This window comes from Cheilinus undulatus, linkage group 9 (assembly GCF_018320785.1).
Source record: "Cheilinus undulatus linkage group 9, ASM1832078v1, whole genome shotgun sequence".
Classification (NCBI taxonomy): Eukaryota; Metazoa; Chordata; class Actinopteri; order Labriformes; family Labridae; genus Cheilinus; species Cheilinus undulatus.
The window spans coordinates 10,853,830-10,870,978 of record NC_054873.1 but is presented as its reverse complement, the minus strand read 5'-3'; the positions used below and the strand labels follow the sequence as shown (position 1 = coordinate 10,870,978).

Here is a 17,149-nt window from a genome sequence, read left to right as displayed (position 1 = left end):
TCTGATTAATGCTTATAAAGTCTTTAGGCAACTTAAGAGTAGTGATGGGCAAATTTAAGTGCTTTCTGGGCTTCTTTCAACTCCAAAAATCTTCCTTTGAACCTAGTGAACAAACAAATCACAGTGGAACTGCAGAAATCCTGGTTGAAACCAACAGTTATTGCAAAAGAATTGTTCCTAAGACTGTTGTACCAGGTACAGCTTTCTAAATGAAAGCAAGAAAAACAACATTACCAGCCTCTGAAAGTTTTCCTTTGCCTCTATAATTGTACAAATAATTTTATAACATCTGTTGAACGGATCTGCTCTCCAGCCCTGAAATTATATCAGTATGGTCTTTTTCAGACACTTGTGTGTTCTGCTTTTGTTGGTCCTTCGGGCAGTAATGATGCTGCGGCTGCTATTTTCAGCCAAGTGATTCATTCATGTTTTCAGGGCATTAATAATAGAGGGTAATGAACCTTTACTTTATGGCATTAGCTGCTGTATGCTAAAAAGAAACATGCATATCTTCTGCCATTATCTTTGAGAGGACAAAATGAAGTGCTTTCAGATTGGGATGACAGAAACAATCAAGCATGTCACTCATGTATGTAATTTTCTACTCATCTTGTTTGCTGATCTCAAGAGGTTTAAATAAAAGCAGGACAAACAATAAACATTTATTTCATATCAGATGAATGTGCACATAGGATAAAAAGATAGCTGGTTTTCAGAAAAATATCCATATACTAAGCTTCATATCACAGAAACTTTATTTCAGAAACATTTCTCATAATGTATCGACATAAATATCTTATTCATAGCTAAAGAAAATTAATCTTTGTATTTGCAATGTCATTTAGACACAACTTGACGAAGTTATAAACTGAAAAAGTCTTTGTCAGCTCCTTATGCGATTGTCATTTTCCGTCTTTTGCTATTAAATGATCAGTCCTGTCTGGCTATGGGATATGATTGGCTACTGTGTCATTGGAAATAATAATAAAAAAGACTAACTCATAAAAAAATAAGCTTTAAAGCTCAATATTAATGCCAAAGAAGCTACAGTGTTGTGAAAAGAATCTGCCCCTTCCTGATTTCTTGTATTTTTGCATATTTGTCACACTTGAATGTTTCAGATCATTAAACTAATCTTGATATTAGACAAAAAAAGAGTAAATACAAAAGTGCAGTTTTTAAATGTTGATTTAATTTATTAAAGGGGACATATTTTACCCTTTAAAGACAATATTATATTGGTCTCAGAGGTCCCCAAAACAAGCCTGTTAAGTCTGTTGCTGAAAGACATACCAGTATAGGATAGTATGCCTAAATACCCCTCTGTTTCAGCCCTGCTCAGAATGAGCTGTTTCTGTGTCTGTGGTTTTAAATGTTACTGTGCTGTCTGACTCCGCCCCTGACCACACCCCTCTCAGGAAATGGATGTGGCTTAATGGACGTGGCTCCCCTGATCCTCCTCTGAGCTGGCAGCCGAGAGGAGGATCAGGAGTGGAGGGCAGTACTTTCTTCCTAGCAGGGAGGGCCAACTGAACCTGGGGGCGGGGCTAACTCCCCACCTGACATCATGAGGGGAAAATCTAAGAATGGCTTCTTTCAGCATACATTTTCTGAAAAGTGGAGACAGAGACGTACAAAATATGCACCCTTTAAGGGGAAAAAAGCCATTGAAACCTCCCTGGCCCCATGAGAAACAGTTTTTAGACTTTCAAGAAAAACAACCGCATGCCTGTCACCACATTCTTTATTGTCCTCTTAAATTTGGTCATATTATGTAATGCAAATATAGAGATAAACAAAGTACAAGACAGGTTAAACCTCCTGCAAAAACTTTTGTTTATATTGATTTAGCAGGTAATAACTAAGCAAGTAAAGCTCATCTTGTGTAGCACCTTTCACAGAAAAAGGTCTAAATCTACTAAAGCACATAAAAACTACAACTGTGTGAACTGCATTGGGTGGTTTAAAGCCAACTCAAAAAATATGTATTAAGGTCCTCTTAGAGAGCTTTAAAGGATGCTGGCAGGTGTTTTAAAGTATCTGAAGCACATATTCAAAGTCATCATCATGTCCCTTGTTTTTGACACTAGAAAACAACTAGAACCTAGAAGACCTGAGTAGAGTAACAAGGATGGAGCAGGTCAAAGATAGACCCAGGTATCAGTCTATGCAAGGTTTGCACTGACACCTGAAATGATTGGACACCAATACAGCACCATCCCCTTATTGTCAGCAAGGTATACAAAGTACAGCCTTGGGTCAAGAAGGAGGGCTATAAGGGTTTTTGACCTTTGCTTTTCACCTTCAAAATGTGTTCAATTTATTCTGAGTCCAAGGAGATATTTACGCAAAATTTTGAAGAAAATTTCTCGAAGTGTTCATGAGATATCACACTCAGCAGCAAGGGACTGACCTGAGGTCTGATGACCTTGACCTTTGGCCTACAACCTCCAAAATCTAATGAGTTCATCCTTCAGTCTCTGCACATTTGTGCATCATTTACAGAAAATCTCTTGAAATCATTTTTGAGATCTCACATTCACAAGAATGTCCCATACATACAGGTGATGAAGTATACAAAGGATGCACATCTTAAGTTGCTCAGCAGTGACAGGTCTGGACTGCATGCAGGTCAGTTTGGTAATCGCAGTCTTTCGTTGTGAAGCCATGCTGTTGTAACTCGTGCAGAACGTGTCCCTGAAGATGCTGTCCGGATGGAAGTACATGTTGCTCCAAAACCTGCATGTACCCCTCTGTATTAATGGCGCCTTCACAGATGTGCAAGTAACCCATGCCATGATCACTAATACACCCTCACACCATCACAGATGCTGGCTTTGGAAATTAATATCGATAACAATCTGCATGGTCCTTTTCATCTTCAGCCCAGATGTCTTGACGGGCAAAACAATTTGAAATGGACTCGTCAGAGTGTGCTGTGTTAACTGAAATTAGTTTTTCCCCACCAGAATTTTTTTTCTTCAGAATGATGCCTGTTTTTAACGCAGCACCACCAGAAGGACTGAAGGTCTCAAGGATTCTGTCTGTGTTTGGCTTTGCTCCAGAATATAAAATCATTTGCAAATCACTGCATTCTGTATCTATTCAAAATTTAGTGTCCAAACTATTTTGGAACTGCAGTTATAACATAAAAAGACACTAATGTTAACTCTACAGATGCATCTAACAATTGGAAAATCATTAAAAAGTTCATTTATTTCTGTGATGAAATTCAGTAAGTTACATTTCCATATATTTTAGATTAATCTTGTACAAAATAAAACATTTCAAGCCCTTTTTTCTTTAAATGTTGATGAATATGGCTCACAGCTCACAGAAAAAAAAACAAAACACTTTGTAAGAATATTACAAAACACTAGTCCGAAAAGGATCTATAGTACAGGAATGTTGACCCCCTGGAAAATTGTACTCATTTATGCATTCAGTAATTGGTTGGAGCTCCTTTCCCAGAAAGTACTGCATCTATGTGACTTGGCATGGAGCCAATCAGTCCATGGCACTGCTGAGGTTTTATGAAGCCCAGGTTGCTCTGATAGCAGCCTTCAGCTCGTCTGTATTGTTGAGTCCCATCTTCCTCTTGACATTTCTCCAGAGATTCTCTGCAGGGTTCAGGTCAGACCAGTTGGCTGGCCAGTCAAACACAGTAATACCACCGTCAGCAAACCAGTTAGTTTTGGCTTTATTGTGGTCAGGTGCAAAGTCCTGCTGGAAAAAGAAGTCAGTATCTCCATAAAGCTCTTCAGCAGATGGAAGAATGAAGGTCTCTAAAATATGGCTGACAGTGCTGAGTCTGGACTTGATAAAGCATGGTGGACCAACCCCAGCAGATCCCATGGCAGCCCAAATCATCACTGACTATGGAAACTGGAAACACTGGACTTTAAGCACCTTGGATTCTGTGCCTCTCTGGTCTTCCTCCAGACTCCGAGACCTTGATTTCCAAATGAAATTCAAAATTTAGTTCAATCTGAAAACAGGACTTTGGACCACTGAGCAACCGTACAAATCTTTGTCTCCTTAGTCCAGGTGAGACGTTTCTGAAATCTGTGGTTCAGGACTGTCTGGACACTAAGAATACAACAACTGTAGTCCATTTCCTGGACCCGTCTGTGTGGTGGCTGTTGATCCACTGACTCCAGCCTCGGCCCACTCTTTGTGAAGCTCCCCTAAATGCTTGAATCTTCTTTGTTTGACAATCCTCTGTAGGATGAGCTCATCCCTGTTCCTTGTGGCAGTTTTTTATTTTTACCACACTTTTCCCTTCCAGTCAACTTTCCAAGAATCTGCTTTGATAACAGCCTGCCCTTTCATCAATGACCTTCTCTGGCTTACCCTCCTTGTGGGGGTGTCAGTGATTGTCTTCAGGAGAATAGTTAAATCAGCAGTCTTCCCCATGATTGCAGTTGTGTGTACTGAACCACATGATTTACGATTTTCATGTGCTGTACGTCATAATCATCAAGATTTAACAAAAAAGTCTTGACATGTTTCACTCTCTATAAGTTAGTTTCATTAATCCCCAGAGAAAGCATGTCAGTCTATGCTGCTCCGCATTAATGGGACAGAGCTTTCAGGGGGAGGGACCTCCTCTGACTCCCATTAAAAACAGGAGCTATAAAGGAGCCAGAGAGCACACTGAGACACACAGCCACAGCAAGGGTGTGTGAAGAAAAATACAAGATATAAAGATACCCGGAGACACAGTTGGGTGTAACAGTGTGAGTGAGAGGCTGAGAGAGGAGCACAGGGAAGGAGGAGGAGGGTGAGAAAGAGTCAGAGAGATAGAGAGAGAGAGACACGAGAAGAGGACAGAGAGAGCATCACAGCGTGGAACAGGTTCTTCTTTCTGCAGCTCTCACACTCGGCCTCAGCAGACATGCCTAACTTTGCCGGCACCTGGAAGATGAGGAAGAGTGAGAATTTTGATGAACTTCTTAAAGCCCTGGGTAAGTCCTCTCCTGCCTGTTTCTCTCTCCCCTACATCCCTCCCTGGATGAGGCTGACTATCCATCATGTCTATACTGAAAAAGGCTTTTCTTGTTCTATGAGACCGGTATGCCTGACTTCTAACAACATGGTTTTGTTTTCGGAGAACCTCCCTGGGAAAAGAACGCAGAGATCTACAGGGAGATGCTGCTGAAGGGAAATCCCTCAGCTTTACAGGAGATATGAAACACTGGATGCTGAATTCCAGTCTAAACAGACGTGGTATTGTTACATGAATAGAGGAGGGGGGCACAACATTATTCATGTTAAGCATTTAAGTAGGGCATGCATTAGCAATGCCAGGGGAGGTCTCTGGAGCCCCGTTATTCTCTTGTGTCCTATCTTTTCTCATTCTTTAACACCCTTCTTAGTCGTAGCTGATGATTGTGATGGGTTAGATTTGGACCACTTTAACTGGGTCATTCAATTGTGTTGCAGCGTTTGGTCACGCCGGCACTTCTGAAACAGACCGGGCACGGCCAAAGGCGGGCTGTCTTTAGAATAATGTAGAAATCTTTAGGGAGAAGTCCCACTGTGGGTGCAGGGAGCTGCTGCAAAAACTCTACTGGCATAAAACTGGACAACTATTAAAACTTTTTAAAACATGAATGCCCTTGTTTGAGTATAATCTGACAATGCTGAGGCAGTTTTGCAATTTGAAAAGCTGAAACAATTGACACATTAGTCATGCATCACTGCAGCGAGTAAGCATGGTGCACGATTGAGAGGTTTCTGAGTGCTGATTTGTCTCTTAAAGCTCCCTTTTAACACCTAAAATTCTTTCTTACATGGTATTCTTTAAGTATAAGGCTGCTGGCAGCCTTCAATTTCTAAAACAATGATTTTATCAGGTTGAATCAGGTTTCCCTTTGTAGCCACAGCCTGGTCTACTGCAGGTATACACATTATTACTCTGTCCTGCAGATGTAAATCTATGCTAACTACAAATAACAATAAAGATAGCCACAAGTGTTGCACTGTTGCATGCTTTGTCTTAAATCATCACCTAAATATTGTGGTTTCTTTGGAATAAATACAAATAACATGTTCTGCACCTGTTATCACCACATCAGTAAAAATAGTCCTGTAAAAATTCACCTGCTTACAGCTTGCACTGGTTTTATGTCCTTAGTGGGAATCAGTTGGGTTTGAAATGAGAATAGTTATTTAGAAACTGAGATTGATAGTTGGGTTTAGCTCTGCATGGGATTATTCAATGATTTAAAGTTGCAAAACAACTTCTGGTGTATTTTTATTAGTCTGAATTTATCTTAATGCCCAAAAATCAACAAGGAAGTCATCACTTTATTCTTGAACATATTTACTATTCAATTAGAAACTTTTCTGTTGTTTGTTAAATGCAAAGTCGTTCCTACAATGGGATTGCAGCTGCAAGGAGAAATCAGTCTCTCCATTAATAAATACCTCATCAATTCATGAACACATTATCAAACATCAAACATCTCTAATCCACCCTTACATTATTTTTTCTTTGGTAATGTGTTGCACATATTTGGAAAGCTGCATAAGCAACAGGGAATTTGAGTCCAGTTAGCTCTGCTCTCAATGTACAGGAATTAAAGACTGGAAAAAATAGGATGTGCAAAGGCTGCAATAATGCTGAACAGACAGAGTATAAAGTATGCATTATGTGGCAGATACATGAGGTATACAAGATCGTTTAGGATAGTTTACATTATTGAGTGCAAATGTGCATATGAGGTGAGGCATTTTACCACAGAGCCCTCTTACAGAATTTGAGTTACAGTGGAGAGATTAATGATTACATACAGTAACTGAATATGGTAAATAGATCAAATTAGAAATTAGTACTGTAAATGGAATAAATAGTGCAAATCTGCACAAGAAGTGAGGCATTTTACCACAGTGATCTTTCTTACAGTATTAAGGTACAGTTAATAGATTAATCATTGGACATGTGCATATGAGGTGAGGTATTTTACCACAATGAGCATTGTCACAGTAGTGAAGCTACAGTGAAGCCATACTAGATGGTGCAAGATATTTTACATTTTACATGAAGCAGGGCTAAGGTGCTTGTTAAATTAAAGTTCTATTTCCTGAGACCCTGTGGCTGTTGAGTTGTCATCAGTGTCACCACTCTCCATCAACATCCTCATAATTATAGAATGCATCCCTTCAGTAGCAGGGAATTTTTGCATTCAGTCTGCAGATAGCAGAGCAACATGCTGAGTAAGCCCAGACGTACAAAACAATCAGGATCAGAGTTTGCTAACTGAGATCAAAGAATTTGAAACCGCAGCACACTTCATGAGCAATACTGAGCTACAATTTGGATTTGCTCACGATTAAACCAAATGACTTCAAACTTAAATTTGAATTGGGGCAACGTGACGAGCAGAAACCCTAGTCCACTGATACTCAGTGTGTGGCTCTTTTAAGTGTGTCTTGGAAAAAGAAAAACCTTAAAAAGAGAAAATTTAATCTTAATCGTAAACCTTTTTTTTTTTGTCTGTATATTTCCATCAGATGTGCACAAGAGAGAACATGCAAGATATATATCAGTGATTCTTGAGAAAAGGGTCAAAACAGGTTCCTAATTTGACTTTGTACTTCTGTTTTACCACAATATTTTAAAGTTGAGGTCTCAGTTAGCAATTGTGTGTAGACACAGATTTTTAATTCAACTTTTTTTTTTTCTAAAATCCGTCTTTTTTTGCCAAAAATATCTTGATTTTTGTGAACTCTGTCAGACACACTAACATCTCTTTAATTTTTAGTTTATTAATCAAGATGAATGTTTCAGTTTTCTAATACCGTATTCAGTTATGATATTTAGTAATACAAAACATTATTTCACACATTTAAAAAAACACTGTTTTGAAGTATGTTATCTCAGAATTTTTTCCAACTTTATATTTAATATTAACCATATTAAACTAATCTTTTAAAATAAATTAGCCTTTATTGCATATAGATTAGCTGGAATTATAACTGTCCATTGTAAAATGAACAAAACAATCATGGCAGAGTGTTGGTGTCGATAATGGGGATAAAATTAATGGCTTAGACTAGCTTATTTTAACCCAAATAATTATCTTAAATTACAATGGATAAAGAAAAATGATGAAAATGAAAGGTCAAAACAAGCTCTCAGTATGCTCTGATTTGTATGTTTTTAATTTATTTTCAGATTGTGGCTCTTGCAATGGTATTTTTTCAATAATTTGGCTCTTTGGCTGTCCAGGATTGAGTACCACTACCTTAGTCTCTTAGTTAAATATTAATCTTATTGGCTGAGTGATGTCTACAGATGTTAATGGAAGTTTTGCTACAAAGCTTGGTCAAAGCAAATGTAAGCTTATTGCTATTGTAGTATCTATTTGGACTTGCATGTTGCACAAAAATGTCAAAATATTTAAAAATGCAAGAGAATTTAAAATCGAGAAGATGTCAAATTTATAAAATCAAGTACAGCCGGTTGGCTTACTGATGCTCATACATATTTGATGTTATAAAAACACATGGCGTGATCCCTCAGATCAGGGGTGGGGTCGGGTGTAAGCTGTCAAATCGATGTATTTCAGCATGGCTGTTGACCAAACAACACTTTTTTTTGTTTTTGGTTAGGAAAATGTCTTAAAATGTATTTTAAAAAATTTAAATCTTCAAAAAATAAATAATCATTCCTGTTAAAAGATTTTTCTGTAGTTTTTTTCCAGAGCTGGAAGTAAAAATGGAGAGAGATTGAGGACTTTGGCATGACGTAAAGCCAGATGGCCTTGCAGAGTCAAACTGGGTGTGCCAAAGTGTTGCCACAAGCTTGGGTAGTGCCACAAATATGACCTCCACTCTCACAATCACCAGACAAAAGACGAGCCAGCCCTGACCTATCCGAAGGCTCGCTTTTTTCCTCAGGACATGGCCAAATAATCCCTCAATGCAGGGGTCAGAGCCAAAATTCCTTCGCTTTCTCTCTGTGTGGAAAAATAATTTGCTTCTGTTAGAGCCACAAAGCATTTATTGTTTATTTCTTCTAACTTAAATGACTACATTTCTATCATTCTTTGTTCAAATTTTAAGCTTGAGAGATGTTCTGGTTCACCATTTAAGAGAAATACAAGGAGACATGCAGCCAGCAGGAGCCCCAGTATTTAAGGTCCAGAGTCTGATAGAGTGTGGCATGGGGGCCTGGAGAGGTCTAAATGTGGGTGGGGTCGAGGGGTAAGGCAGACTAAAAGAGACAAAAGAACATACTGGATGAAGATTTGATGCAAATGCATGCACCGACGGAACAAAAAGAGACCATATAATCAAATGATAAGAACCTTTTTCTTTTATATAAAATCTGAATCAGACCAAGTTTTACTGACCAGGCATGTTAGTGCAGTGGTGGTGGGTATGAAAGATGTTGGGATAAACTGATAAAAATGATCAAATCATGCAAAATATGGACTGATTTACATGCAGTGGATAGATTTTACAGGATTTACTAAAACAGCGCGCATTCTGTGACCACAAATAATTCATAAAAGCGTTGTCTTTCCACAAGTTGTACATGGGAAGGAACGCAGTTAGGTACTAAGGCCCTGGTCAAGACTGCAACATCAAAATTAATTAGGGCTGCAAGCATGACTGAACAGGACTTTGCACGTCCCTGCACATCAGGGTAAGGTGCATGTTAGGGTTCTGGCAATATTGCAAAAAATGCTGCAGCACTGATGCCAACTGGACACTGAAAGCATTATCAGCTATGAACTGTCTGGTCTTTTACTAAAACATGAAGTTAACTGGGGAAATATGGATGAAATCAATCTCTGACAGCCAACCGCTGACAGTTTTTATCCTGTCAAATCTTGTAACAGAAAATGAAATCCAGGTCCTCTTGGAGTTTAGGAGAAAGATCTATTTTTAGATATCCAGCGTCATGTCTCCATCTTGGTAAACAGATGCTGATGAACATTTCCCCATATTCAGTTAATCAGATTATAATCAGAGAAGAACTCAGTTTACAGTTTACTCAGTGACACAAAAATCCACACCATGCCAAGTGATGCCATGATTGCAGAACACAACAAACTCGTGCAAAAAATCTTTGCCATCACTTTTGTTGATTGTTAGGTTTGATCGATTCATTGTTGCAGCCCTGCTGAACATGTTGCTCACTTATGTAACCCAAAGAAACTGCTATTTCATCCACTGTCCTTGTGTCTATCAAGACATGGCAGGATAGGTGTTCAAGCCCCTGACAAACCTACTTCCTGTTTCATGGCAAATAATGCTCTGCCAAGGCAACAGCTGTTGTCACAGACCTCTAAGATTCATGTGACAGCTTGCTGATTTTATTTAAGGATGTTAGAACCCCCATTTTTTTAAAGATGTATTTTGGGGCTTTTTAGTGCCTTTTATTCGACAGAGGAGGACAGTGGAAAGTCAGAAATGGGATGAGCATGGGGAGAGGCACGTGGCACAGGGCTAAAGGCCTGATTCGAAACCGGGCCGCCTGCTTACATGGGTCACGCCTTCTGGCCATCTGCACACCCCGGAAACCCATTTTAAGAGGGATTGTCAACCTGTAAGGGAATCAAATGATACCATAAACATGCATCACAACAAACTGATGCAAAAAGTCTTTGCCACCACTTTTGATTGCAGATTTTTATGGGTTTAATTGATTCATTCTTGCAGCCTTATTGAACATGTTGCTCACTGATGAAACCCATATGAAACTTCTAATTCATCCACCGTCCAAAAGTCAGCACAGGTGTTTTAAGTTCCTGAAAAATCTACTTCCTGTTTCATGGCAAATGATGCTCCACCAAGGCAACAGCTGTTGCTGCATACCAAAAGCTTTACGTGATAGCATGGAGAGTTGATTTATGAATGCTTAAAACTAATTTAAGAGGGACCTGGGTGGGCGGATGAGGCCTGTACGCAGTCGGCCGGGGTTCGGGGTTTTTTTTTCCCCATGTCTCTCCCCAGTTCTCTCGTCCCTGTTTCTGGTTCTGCCCACTGTTCTCTGCTGGCAATGAGGGCATAGGAAATCCAAAAATAATCCTTTTTTGTTTGTTTGTTTATAAAAAAAAAAAAAGGTTAGGGCTAGGTGAGGGAACTGTCTTTGTTTTTCAGTAAAAGCTACTTTCTGAACCATGGCGAGGCATCAAGCTTTAAGCAGACAATACAGCCACGCCCTTTGACGTTTTTACACAAGCTGAATAATTTTACAAGTAAATAATTTTTTTTTATTCAATTAACAAACTCTCAAAAAACTTTATACACTGACAAAATACTACATACAATACATTACAATGGGGGATATTTTCATGATTTCATGCGTCCACAAAGTTGAGATAAATAAACTGATTTACAGGCGCAGATCTATGTCCAATTATTTTTGAAACACAAGTGGAATAACAGGTACCCTCATTTACAGTTATTTTTTGCACATCTTCCTTAATTATTTTGCATGTGAAATGGCACTTCTTGTGACCAAACTTGTATTACTTTTTCAAACATCTAACAACAATAAAATACATGACAAAAGACCAAGCTTAAAGGATAAAACACAAAATATATTTAATGTCAAGTAAGTAATCAGTCAAACAAAAGGAAAAAAAACATGAGAGAAATAAATCCTATCAAAAGAGATAAGAGGAAAATGAAAAATACATCTAAATTAAAAATAAATACTGAGTTGTCTCCAACATACAAGCTTTAATGTCACCAGAAAATTGCAGGGGGCTGCTGGCTTAGCTCACCAAGATAGGATCAGTTGTGTTAGTTAGGTTCTGCTAACCTATATTAAGATTGCAGCTTTTATTCAAAGCAGAGCAGTTATGACTGTTTGTAAAACACAGTTGTCTTGACCAAATTGAGAGTCATTGTCTCGTAACAAGGCTGATGTACTTCCCCCATTTAGCGTAGTATAAATCTAGTTGATTTAACATCCTATATGTCACCTCCTCATAAGCCGAAACTACACTCAATTAGGTAAACCAATGGCTGGGCAAAGGAAGATCCCTCGCTTTCCATTCTCTGACCAGAAGTTTCCGACCCAGCCCATTATTTAGTTCTCGGTTGATTCTGAGCAACAAAAAACAAAGTACTGACTGTACAATACTGACTCATGAGCAGTAATCAATGACCCATAAGGAAGACAAAGAGTTAGCACAGTGAGGCGAGGATAATTCAATATTGAATGTTTGGATTAATCTGATTATGAGGGGAAACTGGCCCACGTCTCTTCTTCAAATTTCGTCTGGTTTGTTCCTGGTCAGGAGTGAACAGCATGCTGAGGAAGGTTGCCGTGGCAGCGGCCTCCAACCCCCACGTGGAAATCCGTCAAGACGGGGAGCAGTTTTACATCAAGACATCCACCAGTGTTCGCACGACTGAAATCAACTTCCACATCGGTGAAGAGTTTGACGAGGAGACGGTGGATGGGCGCAAGTGCAAGGTAGGACTGCAAATTACTGTTGCAATTTTATGTTATTCTATTTAAATTTATTGAACCAGAAAAACCTCACCGAGATTAAGAATCTCATTTACAAGAATGTCCTTGCAGACAGGCAGCAGCACAATTAACAAAGACACAGACATAAAAACCAGAGCAATTACAATCACAGAAACAAAAACAAATCCTGAGTCACAGAGCAGAAGTCATCAGTCAAAACATCTAGAACCTGATGCATTTTCCTCCAAGACCTTCAATCTACCTTAAAATTCCAGAATGAGACTCTAGGCTGCAGTAGCGGCGTACCTGAAACTCCTTTTATCCATTTCGAGGCAGACTTTGGGAACAGATTGCATAAGTAAATTTTGTGACTGAGTCACAAAGTGAAGACTGCAGCTTCCAGCACTTTTCACAGGAATAAAATGGCACAAGTATGATGGAAGCAGATTTAGTCAAGCCTAATAAATAAGGGTGCTCAATGAAAGTCAACCAACTCGATCAAACGGACTACAATGATGAGTCCAGGACTTAAAATTTGTTGTAAACCTCAGTACCCCATGGTTAACAGTATCTACAGATTGAAGGCAATTGTTTTGATTTTATTTCTAAATGAGGTAACAAGTGACAAAATCAAGCTTATTTACTGTGTTAACAATGAAGAAGCACTGTAATCCTATCATACACAGATATCTGATGTAATACCTGCTCGTAGCATTTTATTTATCAGGTTAATCTCTGTCTTCATGTTTGAAAATTCAATGCCTTCAAAGCTATCTGTATGCTATTGTTGCTGAGGGTTGAATGAAAAATTTATAACTCCTTGCAGTTTCATGCATTTGTATCAGGCTCACGTCTGTGCAGTTGGATTAGGACAGCTCGAGTTTCTCTTTGAACCTCTTCAGCCCTCGAGGGGGAATTCTCACATATACACTGTCAGAGCTACTTCACAGGTTTGGAGAGAAGGCGGAGAGATTTAGGCTCTTTCTCTCAGAACGCCAAGGTCTTTTGAGGTAATAATCTTAATTCTGTTTCAAATGATAATTATCTCTGCTGTCACATGAGGGGAATAATTGAATACTGCTGATAGTGCCTGCATGTGATGATGGAATCATTACCAGGAAAGATCAAAGGCTTCACACAGCTGATCGGTATGTTTACATGCACTGAACAGTCAAAGGTTGTTTTGATAAACGGGTGTTAATTCAAAAATCCAAAATAGCTATTTCAACTCTATTTATCTGACTTGATAGCACAAATTCCAAGTTTTAATTAAAGAGTACCCAATCACTCTAAGTATTTTTGCCATTGTACTCAAATTATTTGACAATCATCCCTTAATCTGCATAGATGACACCTTTGCACCATGAGTGAAGTTGCCCACTCAGTTAGAGAAGTCCCACCTGTGTGGACCAACTTTGTAACCTTGCAAAGCACCTGTCACTTATTTACAGTGGGAATGTGAATAGACGAGGATTCTAATCCATTTAGAGGTATCTTTTTTTTTCTTGTAACTTTCAGGTGCAGATTCCAGGCTAAAACTTCTCTCTGTTAGCATCAGTGGCCTGTTTATTCAAGCCCTCCCTGGAAATAAGTGCTCAGGCTCTGACATAAAGGGAATGGCCTTTAACATGTAATAAGAGTAACCTGATTGCCTAACACATCTGATATTATCTCAGTACTGAGATGGTTATGTCATCTATGTAACAAATATATGGGTGGAACAGTTAAATTAAGGGGATTAGACAGCTTGACTGAATCTGATAAAGTGCAGACACATTATGACTTTATCTAATTTGATTTGCTTGTATATCATAAATTGAAACAGCGTTTTGAGGTTCTTTTAGAGACACAAAGCCATGAATCAACAGGCCTTTTTAGAGCGCCATTTTCCATGTAATGAAGCTCTGATGTTATTGGTTTTGTTTTGCATCATTTGTAATTTATTACATTCTACATCCACTCTGTATCCCTTTGCTACCTCACAGAGCCAGAATGGTAACACCTCTAGCACTGACACTGAAGACAGGACATTTAGGGGCCTGCATATCCTGCATTCAACTGGCAATATAAAAGGGGCTAATGATTATTCACCCAAAAAGAAGCACGGGCATTAGATGTTACATGTTGTTGAGTCACTTGTGTTGCACCTACCCTCATTAAGGCAGATTAACACTCTCAAGTTGAAGTAAATAAATACAAGATATGGCACAGACATTGACACTGAGTCATTTGAGGTAAAGAGATATGTTTTTATAGATCTAGAGACGGACATCTGTTTATCGCCCTCTCCTTGGCAACCAAAGCCTCAGCCTGAGAGAACAGGAGAGTTGTTAAGTTTAAACTAGGAAAATGTGGGCAAATGAGATAAACACTCATCAGCAATCAAGTTTTATGCACTCCATATGGATGGATTATAAAGGACCAAAAGATATACTTTTGGTATCTGAGACATTTATTGATGAAATAAAGGTTTAAGAAGAAGTAATATGCTTAATGAGAATCAGCTTTTAAATTCTTCCAGACATAATCACAAATGTTATTACATTAAAAATGTATGTTTTTTGAGCACATTTAATTGAAATTGATATTTTAACAAGTTTATTTTTTCTGACAGATCGTTCATGCCAGAGCTCTCATATACTCTGTTTTCAGGGATCCATCCCAGGGATTTCTGTGAACTATCAAACTCTATTCTAATGCTGTTTTATGCAGCCTTACATTTTAAATATCTTAATTACTGAAATAATTTTTAATGTATCCTCACATTTGATACTCACTTTTGCCTTTACCTCAAGGCTCCTTGATGCATAAAGCCCCAGGCAGTTTCCCACCTTTGTCGAATGGTTAAACCACCTATATCTATTGGGAGTATACACTGCATATCAGTAGTATCTGTACTGATATAGCATAAGAGACTGTCACTGAAAGAGTTATGTTGTGCACAAAACACTTCCCAAACCACATGCAAGACTTCTAATGCTTTCATTTCAAAGAATTAAATGCAAACTCTATATTCTAAAAAAAAAAACCCTTTTGAATCCCTGCAGGTATATTGGGATATGACATAAATAAAATTATTTAAATATTTACTTTACTTCTAATTAGGTAAACAAGGTATCCCATTTAAATTTTTTTCTTGATTAATTACAGTTATGTGTGGGTACACTTTCCATGTCAGGTGGTGCAACCAAGGTAATACAGCAAAATTGTATCTTTCCATACAATTAATTTGATTTAAATATATGTATTTATTCTCGAACAGCAGCAAAAGAAAGAGCACATGTGAAAGTATTTGCCTGTTTAATTTAAGATCTATCAATCTGCCTACCCTCGTTACTTTTTCAATCTATTTACCATATTAAAATGCTGCAAAAAAAAATTCTATTCACTCTTACTCAAATGCCGTAAGAAGGCTCTCTGCGGTAAAATGCCCCACTTCCTGTGCATATTTGCACTAATTACTGTATAACTAATTCAATCTATTCATTGCACTTAAATGCTGTAAAAAGGCTCTCTTCATACACACATTTCACTGATCAACTATCCTGCAACCATACTGTCAATGCACACAGACTTGTATATACTAGAAATACCTAAACGAGCGTGTGCATATTTAAATCTAAACTTTTCTCGGTTTATTTACTTCTTGTATTTAATGTTGAATTCCTGTACTCTGAGAGCAAAGCCAGCTTGAGTCAAATTCCTTCCTGTGTGAGCATACCTGACCAATAAATCTGATTCTGAAATTAGAAGCAAATTTCAGGTGGTCACTGACCAAATACAAAGCAATGGTTAATTTATAACAGAAAAATAAATAATCACTCAATCATCTAGGTATGCAATCTATTTAGGATGTCTTAAAGCAGGATGTTTTCGAAAATTAATTTTTTAAACTAATGGAAACAAGAGTTTTATGTCACAGAGTCAGCGATGGATAAGGGTCTTTAATAATTCAGGTTTTCTGGCCCGAGCTGCAGTTGTTGTCGCAGTGTAGCAGAGGAAAGTTGCATGTGTGCAGTTATTGAAAGACTGTTTTTTATGTATTTAGTTTTTGTAAGCCAATGTTTAGAGGAAAACTTCTCAGATCAAATTAGAAGGAAGCTTCAAACTTGGGGAAATTGGCATAAAACCAATAAACATATGAATATTGATCAACAAAAAATAAACCAGGGCCTCTGCACAAAAATTGCTGGGGAAAGAAATATACTTTCCTCCCTCAAAAATTATTTGGCATCAGAAAGCTGTGATATTCATGGGTGTGGAGAAGATATGTAATTGTTTAAGTGTAGCACATTAAGTCAAAGATAGTCTGCCAAAAGTGCAAGAAATTTAGCGTACGAGTCTTGCTGAAACCACGGTGCCCTTCTCAAGAGGGTTGACACGAAATTCATCAGTGTTTTTATTCATTTTTGTTCGCTTTACTTACATGTAATGACATTTTAAATTAACTGTATTCACAAACATATGAATGAAGTCACCTACCTTTTTTCCTTATGGTGGGAACAACATGTTGCAGTCAGTGCGAGCAGAATTGACCTACTTCTGATTCCAGGAGACAGTGTTGCTCCTTCTGTCTGTGCCCTGTGGCATGCTGGGTACTGGGCAGGGCTAGACAGCTCTCAGTACGACTTCTGGCTACATGATGTCTGTGCTGGTCAAGTTGTCAGCACACATTTACCACATCCACTTGTCTGGGTTTGAACATCA

General features: G+C 38.3%; 1 protein-coding gene across 1 annotated transcript in view; it reads left to right on the top strand.

Annotated features, from left to right (window-relative positions):
* Window positions 1-4,670: 4,670 nt before the first annotated feature.
* The window catches only part of crabp1a (cellular retinoic acid binding protein 1a), a 31,815-nt gene continuing 19,336 nt past the window's right edge, over window positions 4,671-17,149 (top strand). Inside the window, exons 1-2 of the mRNA XM_041796048.1 lie at window positions 4,671-4,967; window positions 12,267-12,445. Coding sequence (XP_041651982.1) covers window positions 4,898-4,967; window positions 12,267-12,445 — 249 coding nt within the window. The 5' untranslated portion in view covers window positions 4,671-4,897. The remainder of the gene's footprint in view (window positions 4,968-12,266; window positions 12,446-17,149) is intronic.